The sequence below is a fragment of the Lontra canadensis genome, unplaced genomic scaffold (assembly GCF_010015895.1).
Source record: "Lontra canadensis isolate GAN:19392208 unplaced genomic scaffold, GSC_riverotter_1.0 scaffold137, whole genome shotgun sequence".
NCBI lineage: Eukaryota > Metazoa > Chordata > Mammalia > Carnivora > Mustelidae > Lontra > Lontra canadensis.
The window spans coordinates 3,163,272-3,176,036 of NW_022631131.1; the positions used below are offsets into that span (position 1 = coordinate 3,163,272).

General features: G+C 37.1%; 1 protein-coding gene across 16 annotated transcripts in view; it reads left to right on the forward strand.

The window, feature by feature from the left end:
* The window catches only part of SYNRG (synergin gamma), an 87,100-nt gene that overhangs the window by 28,859 nt on the left and 45,476 nt on the right, over window positions 1-12,765 (forward strand). For 6 of the 16 annotated variants that reach the window (XM_032843316.1, XM_032843317.1, XM_032843311.1 and 3 more), the window contains exons 7-12: window positions 4,086-4,388; window positions 5,304-5,540; window positions 6,460-6,537; window positions 9,012-9,208; window positions 9,817-10,065; window positions 11,572-11,705. In XM_032843316.1, the coding sequence (XP_032699207.1) occupies window positions 4,086-4,388; window positions 5,304-5,540; window positions 6,460-6,537; window positions 9,012-9,208; window positions 9,817-10,065; window positions 11,572-11,705 (1,198 nt within the window). The remainder of the gene's footprint in view (window positions 1-4,085; window positions 4,389-5,303; window positions 5,541-6,459; window positions 6,538-9,011; window positions 9,209-9,816; window positions 10,066-11,571; window positions 11,706-12,765) is intronic. The other 10 variants (XM_032843326.1, XM_032843325.1, XM_032843322.1 and 7 more) reach the window with 5 other exon arrangements.

Genomic DNA, 12,765 nt, shown 5'->3' on the forward strand with positions numbered 1-12,765 from the left:
AAGGCAGAGGCTTTAACCCACTGAGCCACCCAGGCGCCCCAGCTTTTTGTTTTTTTAAACAAAATTAAATAAGACAACAGTTTTGAATATTCATTTTGCATCTTTCATAAAACCTGGAAGCATTGAAGATTCTATTTTATGAATCCAAAAGAGAAGTGTCCAGAAGAGAAACACATGGTATCCCCATTTTTCAGATGAGAGCCTTTTTTAAAAAAGACTGCTCCGGTGGCATTAGACTTTAGTAAATATTAAAGCAATTTAAAGTAGTTAAAAATGTGAAGAAGCTTTACATGTAGAAAACCCTAAAGACCACCAAAAAAATGTTAGAACTAGTAAATTAATTCAGTGAAGTTATAGAATACAAAATCAGTATGTAAAAATCTGTTGCACTTCTATACACTAACAGCAAACTATCAGAAAAAGAAATTAAGAAAACGATTTCATTTACACTTGCATCAAGTAGAATAAAAAACCTAGGAATAAATTTAACCAGGAGCTGAAAGATCTGTATACTGAAAACTTGAAGACATCGATGAAAGTAATTGAAGAAGACACACACAAAAAAGGAAAGATACTTTGTGCTCATGGATTGGAAGAATGAGTAAAAGGTCCATGTTACCCAAAGCAGTCTACAGATTTCAGGACAATTCCTATCAATATTCTAATGGCATTTTTCACAGAAATAGAACAATCCTAAAATTTGTGTAGAACCACAAAAGACCTCAGATAGCCAAAGTGGTCTTAAGAAAGAAGAAAGCTGGGGCTCCTGGGTGGCTCAGTGGGTTCAAGCCTCTGCCTTTGGCTTGGGTCATGATCCCGGGGTCCTGGGATCGAGCCCGGCATTGGGCTCTCTGCTCAGCAGGCAGCCTGCTTCCCTCTGCAACCACCTGCCTCTCTGCCTACTTGTGATCTCTCTCTCTGTCAAATAAATAATTTTTTTTTTAAATCTAAAAAAAAGAAGAAAGAAGAAAGCTAAAGGCATGTCATACCCTGATTTTCAAAGTATATCACGGAGCTTTAGTAATCAAAACAATATGATACTGGCATAGAAACAGAAACAGATCAGTGGAACAGAATGGAGAGTTCAGAAATAAATCCAAACATATATGGTCAATTAATTTATGACAAAGGAAGCAAGAGTACACAGTGGGAAAAAGTCTGTTCAATAAATGGTGTTGGGAAAACTGAACAGCCGCATGCAAAAGAATGAAACTAGATTACTGTCTTACACTATACACAAAAATTAACTCAAAATTGATTGAAGACTTGAATGTAAGACCTGAAACCATAAGACTCTTAGAAGAAAACATAGGTGGTAAACTTTCAACTTTAGTTTTGGCAGTGATTTTTTTGGATCTGATTCCAAAATCAAAGGCAACAAAAGAAAAATAAACAAGTGTAACAACATCAAGCTAAAACGTTTCCGCATAGCAGAGGAAACCATCAACAAAATGAAAAGACAATCAACTGAATGGGAGAAAATATTTGCAAATCATATATCCATAAGGGTTGATATTCAAAATATACAAAGAACTCATACAGCTCAATAGCAAAAAAAAAAAAAAAAATCTGAAGAGAAAAAATGGGCAGAGGATCTGAATAGACATTTTGCCTAAGAAGACATACAAAATGGTCCACAGGCACATGAAAAGATGCTCAACATCACTAATCATTAGGGAAATGCAAATCACATTGCAAACTATAATGAGATGCCACCTAACACCTGTTAGAATGACTATCATAAAAAAGACAAGAAACAATGATGTTGGCAAGGATGTGGGAAAAAGAGAACCCTCATGTCTTATTGGTGGGAATGTAGGTTGGTACAGGCACTGTGGAAAACTGTGAAGATTCCTCAAAAAATTTAAAATAGAGCTACCATATGATCCAGCAATTCCACTACTGGGTGTTTATCCAAAGAAAATAAGAACACTAACTCAAAAAATATATACACACCCCATGTTCATTGTAGCATTATTTATAATAGCCAAGGTATGGAAGCAACCTAAGTGTGCCTTGATGGATGAATTGGTAAAGAAGATATGGTGTATGTATACAATCGACTACTACTCAGCCATAAAGAAGAATGGAATCTTGCCATTGGCAACAACATGGGTGGACCTTGAGGGTATTAGGCTAAGTTAAATAAGTCAGAGAAAGACAAATACCATATGATTTCACTTGTACCTGGAACCTGAAAAACAAAATGAAAGAAGGAGAAAGCAGAATGGTAATTGACAGAGGAAAGTGAGAGGTGCGTGAAATTGGTGAAGGTGGTCAAGAGGTTCAAACTTCTAGTTATAAAGTAAATGTCATGAGCTTGTAATGTACAGCGTGAGGACTATAGTCAGTATGTAGTGCATATTTGAAAGTTGGCTTAAAGTTCTCATTAAGAGGGGCCTGGGTGGCTCAGTGGGTTAAAGCCTCTGCCTTCAGCTCAGGTCATGATCCTAGGGTCCCGGGATTGAGCCCCACATCGGGCTCTCTGCTCAGCGGGGAGCCTGCTTCCTCCTCTCTCTCTGGCTGCCTCTCTGCCTACTGTCTGTCAAATAAATAATGAAAAATAAAATCTTTTTTTTTTTAATTCTCATTAATGGGCACCTGGGTGGCTCAGTGGGTTAAGCCGCTGCCTTCGGCTCAGGTCATGATCTCAGGGTCCTGGGATCGAGTCCCGCATCGGGCTCTCTGCTCAGCAGGGAGCCTGCTTCCCTCTCTCTCTCTCTGCCTGCCTCTCTGTCTACTTGTGATCTCTCTCTGTCAAATCAATAAATAAAATCTTTAAAAAAAAAAAGTTTCTTTAAAAATTCTCATTAAGAGAGAAAAAAATTTTTTGTAACTTTGGTGACAAATGGTAATTAGACTTATTGTGGTGATCATCTCACAGTGTATATACTATTATGGAATCACTGTGTTGTACACCTGAAACTATGTAACTATATAGTTATAACTACATGTATAACTATGTAGTTATATGTTAACTATGTTAACTATGTAGTTATATATGTAGTTATAACTATACAGTTATAAACTATATAATATATATTAGCCATACCTCAACAACAACAAAAAAGGCAGGTTGAGAGGCACGTGGTTCTGTTTGAAGCTGGCTACGGATGATGGATGGGCAGAGCTAGAGATAAGTCAGGGCTGATGTTGCCTTCATCTGTGTATCTGTGTGTGACTCTAGTTTTTAAAAGTTGATTTATTTAAAATAAATTTTTTGGATTTTGAAAAATGTGAAGAAGCAAAAACAATATTATTAAATGAAGTCCCTATAGACAAGGCTTATTACATAAGTAAACCTCACATTTAACAGTAAAGAGCTGCAATGATGTATAGACTTTAGAGCCAGAGATCTTTTAAACATAGTCCTCAGTGGGGGTTTATTATCTTAAATTGACCTTTGAGTTGTTTGACTTAGCACTTTATGGTGTCCTGATTTTGTTGCTTTTTACAGTACCACCTCAGTATTTTGTTTACAATGTTCTTTTGTAATTTTCATTCCTCAAGTGGTAACTTCACTGAGGTGAACTATGTATGCAAAGTGTATGGGTTAGGCATGGTATATTTAAGAGGACAAGAATGTATTATGCATAGTTTCTAACTGGCATAATGAAATTTAATCATCAGAGTACATATCCAGAATGTATTCAGCAGCATGGAGGAGGTAGGTTTTCTAAAATGTGGCACATACTGGTGTGAGAGGATATTATCCAAACAACTGACTTGGGTGTCAAAAGTCATCACCACTTTGATGTAAACTGTTAGTGGTCTCGGGGACAAAACTGGTATGAACCTAATAAAAGAAGGAAGGGAATTTTGAGTTTAAATTTTTTTGTTTTTGAACAAAATGTAAAATACCTATAAAATTGCTTTTTGAAAGAAAAAAAATTGTGTGTAAATAGACATCGAAGTGTTTTTCATTCATTTAATAATTCCATTTGACTCTTGTTGCATGTTAGTTCTTGTTCACCTCTGCTATTCATGTTTCAGTATATTCTTTTGGAATCGTACTACATCTTAATTTCTTTTTTCCTTGTTGATTTTCATTTCCGTGTGTTTCATTGCCATTTTCCATTTTGCAGATTATCCCACATCATCTCATTCTACTAAAACTGTCTCCCCATCATCTGCCTTTCTTGATGAAGAAGAATTCAGTGACTTTATGCAGGGGCCTGTTGAAGTGCCCACATGTGGTCCTTCTTCCACTTCCCAGCCTTTTCAGTCTTTCCATCCCTCCACCCCACTTGGCCAGTTGCATACACAGAAGGCTGGAGCACAGCCTCTCCTTCCAGGTCAGATTCCAGTGTCTTTTGCCTTACATGGTGTCCCTGGGCAAATTCCTTCTTTCTCTACTGCTGCAGCCTCATACAGTGTAAAGAAAGCAGGTAACTCCTAGAATATTAATGAAACCATTCTTAAGATAATCTTGAATAATTTATTTCTCTTATGTAAGTAAAATTATACACTGTTGTTGGTAAAGAAACATGTACCTGAATGTATGACTACTACTCAAATTCACTAAAATAAGAATCTAGATTTTTTAATTCTGGGGGCCTCACATTCTAGAAAAATGTTTTAAAACTCTTGCTCCTAAATAAGGAGCTATTAAACCATCTTTGAATTTTAAAAACAAACTGATTTCTACAGAGTACACTTGTTTGAGAAAATCGCCAATATTGAGAAAATCACCAATATTAGAATATTTCACTTTCTAAAGTGAAAGTGAAGTTACTTTCACTTTAGAAAGTACTCTCTCTGGTTCAGTGGTAGAGCACTTAGGGGTCAGAAGCCTGGGTTCCCTATTTATTGTCAGTGTGTCCTTGGACAGATCTTTAAACCGTACCTTAGTTTAGCACTTATGAAAAGATGGGGAGGTAGGGACAGTTAAACCTTCATTTCTGAGACATAGATCCTAGCAGACATATACTTAGTCCAAACTTCCTCAATAGGCAGATGTAGAAACACACCCAGAGATGACATGACTGTCCAGGGGCCCCCCAGTAGTGAGTAGAAGTGTCTCTATCTTGTGTAGGTCTCCAGAAGTAGCACCCCTTCCACTCTACCATTCTACCTGCCGGCCCATAGAATTCCTGAGAACCGAAGTAGGTAATGATAATTTAAGTTCTCTAAAAACCTCTAAAGTCTTTCAGGTCCTATACAAGTGTGTAGTGATTGAATTATTTCAAAATTTACACTATGTGTGGCAGGGCCTACCCTTGAGAATCTGGGAATGGAAATGGATGGTTGAAAACAGAAATTTGCAATTATATACAAATTAACCCTTCATGCTGTTTGTTTAGGCCCTTCCTTGGAGGAGAAGCTCCTCGTATCTTGTGATATAAGTACGTCTGGGCAGGAACAAATTAAATTAAATACCTCTGAAGTTGGGCACAAAGCCCTAGGCCCAGGTTCCAGTAAGAACCATCCCAGTTTAACGACCAAAAACGGGGGTGCTGTAGATGGACGTGTAAGTGGTACTACCACCACTGCAGAGGCAGAAAAGACTTCAGACCAAAACCTGTCCATTGAAGAGAGTGGTGAGCTCATGAAATATTCAGCAAAAAGTTGATTTAACCAAATATCGCTCAAATGCTAACACCTTAAGCATTAATTTTCAAATGAATGCTGCTTGATTTTGCTAATCAGTATTTTGCTTAAAATACTTCTAATGCATTCCTTTCTCCAATTAACCCCTACGATTTTGCTCTGAATTCTTTCGGCACAATTATTCCTTTTAAAAAATTTGTGATAACCAGTTTTTTAAAATCAGAATCCTTCCTCATTTTAAATTTCTTTTCCTTTTATTTTATAGAAACTCTTTTTCCCATCTTACACTTTCTGTTCTTCCATAAAGGTGGAAAGTTAAAATTTAACTGGAAAAGTCACCAATGAGAAATAGTTTTGTTTCTCTGAAATAAATCATGCACACTGCTGCCTAAAAATATCCAAGTTTTTATAAACTCAGCTTGCAGAGATGAATTAGAATTTGCATGGCCTAGGAGACAAATTTTTAGAGGATTTTTCTGAACAAAATAAAAATAAAAAGTCCTATACATCTAAGGCAGCAGTGTCGTATTCAGGTTAAAAAAAAAAAATCAGACTATTAAAAGAAATATTATTAAAAGCTGCAAGGAAAGCTTGAGCAATTACATTTTTTTCACGTGTGTAATTTTTAAACTACCAGATTTCTCCTTTAATTTGTAATACATGTGAAATGTTGCAAGCCTCCTGTGATTCAGAATATTGATTTGGTACATCTTAGTTTTTTTCACTTTCTCTTTAGGATGTAGTTAACGTACAAGAGTTGTTTAGAAACCAAATCTTTTAATCGTATTGGTGACTTTTTTTTAGTATCTTCGGCCAGCGCTCTTCTTATATAAAAGGGTGACTCAGTGCAATTTCCCCATCTTCTGCATGGATTGTTACGTACATTAAATAACGTCTCTTATCTCCTAGGTGTGGGAGTATTTCCCTCACAGGATCCCGTTCAGCCCAGAATGCCTCCTTGGATTTGCAATGAGAGTTTGGTTCCAGGTAAAAAAGCTGCTTTGTCCGGCATTCCCATCTGGATATTTTACTTTAAGTATTGAAAACAGAGTAGTGGATATTTACTGTTGTGGTTACAAAATATGCAGAAGGAATTTTAACTTTTTTCTTGTTTATTTTTTTCTGAAAGAGTACAGAAAATTTAAAAGATCTGATGTTTAAGACAGCCTTATATGTAAAATAGCTGTATAAATGTGGGAGAAATGTTTTGCTTTAATGTTTTATTGACCATCATAGACTTCTATTTCTAAAAGCTTTGCTTAGATTTATCATGCTTTAAAAGATATTTTTATTTCATAGATTATTAATAACGTCTCAAGAATAGTACCGATACGGGCACCTGGGTGGCCCAGTTGGTTAAGCGTCTGCCTTCGGCTTAAGTCATGATCCCAGGGTCCTGGGACTGAGTCCCACGTCAGGCTTAGTGTTCAGTGGGGAGGCTGCTACTTCCTCTCTTCTGCTGCTCCCCCTGCTTGTGCTCTCTTTGTCTCTCAAATAAATATATAAAATCTTAAAAAAAAAAAAGTAGTACTAATACATTTAATGTAATTTTCTGAACTCATGGTGATTTTTATATTTTAAAGTATATTTGTCTTATGACTTATTATATGAAGGGGCGCCTGGGTAGCTTAGTTGTTAAGCGTCTGCCTTTGGCTCAGATCATGATCCCAGGGCCCTGGGGTAGAGCCCTGCATCTCAGCCCCTGCTGAGCAGGGGAGCCTACTTCTTCCTCTCCCACCCCACTCCCCCTGCTTGTGTTCCCTCTCTTGCTGCTGCATCTCTGTGTCAAATAAATAAATAAACAATCTTTTTTTAAAATGAACTAAAAGACCAAGTGGCATCTTTTTCAACATTGGAAGGTGGTGTTTACTTTTTACTTTAGGTATATTTTTACTGCTGAGCCAAAAAAAAAAAAAAATCCCTTAGGTGCATATGTTGTGATTGCATTCAGTTGCTACGAGGAAATAACTCTATTGAGCTGTGGCTGATGCGCCCACAGTAATGACGATTATAGCAGCATGTGTTAATGGGTCTTAATATATTGTAACATATGTGATTTGCTCTATTTTGCCAATCCCTGGAAAACTGTAGCTGAACTTCTTTTGGGGGAAAAGCCAGTAATGTCTACTTTACATCATAATCATATACCCACCAATTAAAAGGCTAATTTCCCCAAGTCCTGTAGGACTTCATTTGTACATAAAAGTAGGTTTTCTTCCAAGTGCCCATTAGACAATTTGCATCTTCTTCCTCTCTGTCTTCAAGCCAAACAAACAGAACCCAGATCCAGTATATTTTGAGTTCCTTCCATTTTCTGCCAGCTTGTCTTTCTTTCTCCCTCCTTCCAAACATACATGCACACATTATTTCTTAGCCAAAATATGTGTTTTTATAGCCAGCCTACTAACCTATAATCCATATTTAAGTCCTGGATGTAAATTTTTTGCTTTAAACATTTTTTTTTTCTGTCTGCCTTAGCCCTACCCACTGTCATCCTCCAAAACGCCTCTTAAGTAGGGTTGCCAGATTTAGCAAATAATCATATACAACATCCATTCAATTTTGAATTTCAGATAAATACTAAATAACTGTTTAGTATAAAAGTATGTCCCGTGTGATATTAACATCCTCTATTTTATATGGCAACCTCGTCTCTAAGAACCTTTCTCATTTTGTCCTTTGGAAACCCCATTTGTTGTGAAAAAATTCCTCAGCAATCCCTTACCTTTTTTCTTTTTTATTTATTTTTTTAAAAGATTTATTTATTTATTTATTTATTTGACAGATAGATATCACAGGTAGGCAGAGAGGCAGGCAGAGAGAGAGAGAGGAAGAAGTAGGATCCCTGCTGAGCAGAGAGCTGAAGCTGGACTGGATCCCAGGACCTCCGGACCATGACCCGAGCCAAAGGCGGAGGCCCCAACCCACTGAGCCAGCCAGGCACCCCTCCCATCCCTTTTTTCAAACATGTATTCTGCTCTATCAACTTGACTGAAAGTTGCTTTCTCTGAAGGCTCTATTCCCATAGCACCTTACCCAGTGCTGTTTTTGCTCAGAGCCTCTAACCCACTGGGGGAGGAGATAGGTAGTACTGGTACAGTTCTCGCCTCCCCACTGCTATTTTCAGACTCTTCCCACCACCATTACTCTACAGCTCTGTTGATACTGCCTCTGTCTTAGTATCGTTACTGTCTTCTCTTGAGCACTAAGACTTTCTCTGACTGTTAGCCCCAAATCTTCATCTTTGGGACCAAGTTCCAACCTGTCTTCTAAGCTGCAGACTCTCTTTTTATGTTGGATATTTCCGCTTGAATAATCTTTACAGCAGTTCAAACCCTGACATGGCTTCGGTTCTGTTAAAGCAGTTTGACTAAGGATTATTCTTGTGTCAGCAACAAGGGCAACCAAGAGCAGTCACCTTTAATATATTTACATTTGTAATCTGGTCTTTCCCTTGATAGATGCCTATAAGAAAATTTTAGAAATCACAATGACTCCAACTGGAATAGATACTGCTAAACTTTATCCCATTCTGATGTCGTCTGGACTTCCCAGGGAAACTCTTGGACAGATATGGGCCTTAGCTAATCGAACTACGCCTGGCAGACTGACTAAGGAAGAGCTTTATACTGTTCTCGCCATGATAGCGGTAACACAGGTAGATGTTGTTTCTTAAGTTAGAGCAAATAACTTTTCAATATAAATCCTATTGTCTACAATGTGGAAGAACTTCTTGTATGTCAAAATTTAGATTATTTTTAGGATACAATACTTCAAAAATGTACAGTTTTATATGCTGCACATTCTAGCAGAGTATTCCTTTGTTTAAAGACTGTTTAGTGTATTAACATTCTCTGAGCTAACTGTACCCTTTCTGAACTTGAAAGTTTTTCAGTAATAGATGAAATTACTCTTCCTGTTTTTGAAGCCCTTGCTTAAAATTCCTTAAATATAAAGTATTCTTGGTCTGGTAGCAGTTTTTCTCATAACACAAAAGCATTTTAAATGATTCGATTATAATGAATCAGCCGAACTTGTCAGAGAGTACAGTGTCACCATTGAGCTGTGTTAACCATTTCTTTGCCTGATACTAGGTTTACATGATCCTTGTAAGTTATTTTCTTGTATCAAATTCACGAGTTTTGGAGCTCCCGGTTGGAAAGCTATCAGGACTACTTGTATATTTAGGTCTCCCTTTGCTGAATTTAGATTGTATGTGGTTTGCAGTCCCCTAAAATGTTCCCATTTTCCTTCTATTCTGTATAGAGGGGTGTTCCTGCCATGAGTCCTGATGCTTTAAGTCAATTTCCAGCCGCTCCAATTCCAACTTTAAGTGGCTTTCCTATGACTTTGCCTACTGGGGTGAGTCAGCCAACTGGGATGTCTTCAGGCCCTGCAGGCTCCATACCCCTCAACCTCGGACAGCCAGTTATGGGCATTAACCTTGTTGGACCAGTTGGGGGAGCTGCAGCCCAGGCTTCTAGTGGCTTCATGTCAACTTACCCTGCAAATCAGGTAAGTGGAGAAGCTGTGTATATTCCAAATAATCCCTGAAGGTGAATCTGGACAGCTTTTTTTCCAAGGATGCAGAGAAGATTGTTGTATTATAATGGACACTGGAGGTGAAAATTAAACAGTAGTAAAACAATACAAAATTTAATTTCTCATTGTTTTAAAAAAATGAAGAAATTTCTTGCACCTTAAGGGATTTAAATTTTGGCTAAGTTTATATAGTTCTTTATAGTATATTCATTTTAAACATCAAGCTTAATGAAGTTAACTAAATTCCTAGACTGTGTCTTTTGGAAGAGCTACTAAACTTGAAATTCAAATGTTTCCATTTATTTTTTACTTCTCAGATTAGCAAAAAGTTTAGAAAACATAATAGTGTCAGGGAAAATGTAAGGAAAATGGTTTGCTGGTACAGCCTTCTTGGAAGGCAGGTTTGGCAATAGCTACCCAAATTATAAATGTCTGTATTTTCTGACCTAGCAGTCACACTATTAGGAATCTATCCCATAGAAATAGTAACTCAGATGAACAAAAATATGCAAGGATATTTTTCATAGCATTGTTTGTTAGAGTAAAAAGTTAGAAATAGCTAAATGTCCCTCAGAGGAAGGAAGGTTAAATAAATTTGGCTTCATCCATATAGTGGTAAACTATTTGGTCATTAAAATGAATGAAATACTACATGTACAACATGCAAAAGATGTCCACTTTATAATTGCATCTTTTTTTCAAGTGCAGAACGTAGTATAAGCTCATTTTTCTATAAAACAAGTGAACTGTTCGCAGTTCTTAACTTTCAGAGCATGTGATTTGGAGTCAGTGTTCATTGTTGATTTTATACATATATTAATGGATTATAACAAGCTTGTATCACTTTTGTAATTCACATCATGTATAAAATGTTTTTTAAAGATGGCAGGTTCTCAGTAATAAATGTGATTCAGCTGTTTTATAATTTTTTTTTTTATTAACATATAATGTATTATTAGCCCCAGGGGTACAGGTCTTTGAATCGCCAGGTTTACACACTTCATAGCACATATGATTCAGCTGTTTTAAAATTGTGTAGATTAGTTCTTTTGCCAGAAAGATAGTTCTTGTATCTAAAAATACAGGACAGGGGTACCTGGGTGGCTTAGTCGATTAAGCTTCTGACTCGATTTTGGCTCAGGTCGTGATTTCATGGTGGTGAGATTGAGCCATGTGTCAGGCTCCACGCTGGGGGTGAAGTCTGCTTAAGATTCTCTCTCTCTCCCTCTCCCTTTGACTCTCCCACCACCCCACCCTGCCCCCACAATAAAAAAGTACAAGACAGATTCTTGCTTTGGATAGTGGAGTTGGTGTTATATCTAAAGTGTGTTCTTCTAAAATTAGATAGTCATGCTTACCTAATTTAGGTACCTAAACTGGGAGATTTAAAAGGTAGTTTTTGAGTTTGACAGTTGTAAATTTGTTATTTACTCTTGTATCAATTCGATCTCTCTATTTAAATGTCCTCTATAAACCTAGGTGGTAAAACCAGAAGAAGACGACTTCCAGGATTTTCAAGATGCTTCTAAGTCAGGCTCCCTTGATGACTCATTCACTGATTTCCAAGAGTTGCCTGCTTCTTCAAAAACAAGTAATTCCCAGCATGGAAACAGGTAGAAAACAGTTGGATATAGTTAACATTGTGTTTAATAATTGAGAAAGGGGCATCTATAGTGAGAAGCCTACGTAAGAAAGTTAAGACTTCTTACTCTCATGCTTTCCTTGATTATTCTCTCTTTATTATTGTTCTACCCTTGAAACTTTTCTCCCCATTGTCCACCCAAAACTTTAGCACTACCATTTCCTCCCAGTACACACCGCTTGCCAATATTTTTTTCTTTGCCTGTGCTATAAGCCTGATTACAGGGGCGCCTGCCTTCAGCTCAGGTCATGATCTCAGGGTCCTGGGATTGAGCCCCGCATCGCATCGTGCTCTCTGCTCAGAGTGAAGCCTGCTTCCTCCGCTCCTCTCTGCCTGCCTCTCTGCCTACTTGTGATCTCTGTCTTTCAAATAAATAAATAAAATCTTTAAAAAAAGTAAAATTTAATTAAAATAAATAAACCTGATTATAGCTGAGTGTACCTGTATGGTGATGACTTCAGGTTCTCTTATCAGAAGCAAGTCGTTGGCTGTTGAAAAGTTTTTTAGACAGGGGCACATAATATATTTTTTCAGTATAACATGCTGTTGATTTTCCACAGAAATAATAATTCAGAAATCTAAATGTGATTATTCATTTCTCCTTTATGTTTGAAATCAGTGACTTTTTAGGCCTTCAGATTTCTGTTCAGTTTTTTGCATATTATAGTTACATAACTGTTTCTGTAATGCTTGTGTACTAGCTTCACTTTTAGGTTATGGTAACTGACTCAGTATGTTGCCAGCACCTTTCCATCATTTTTTAAAAGTTTGTACGGGTGCCTGGGTGGCATTGAGCTCCCTGCTCAGCAGGATGTCTGCTTCTTCTTCCTCTCTCCCTCCTTGTTCTCTCTCTCTTTCTCTCAAATATATAAAACCTTAAAAAAAATAAGTTTTTAGATACTACTTCTTCCATAGAGTGGAACATACCAGATTTTGAGCAAGCAGTTAGGAATTTCTCTGGTTATTTTTGGAACTTGTTTCTGTTTGGATACGTTTACTATTTCTCTTACGTTCCTGTTTATGCAGTATCA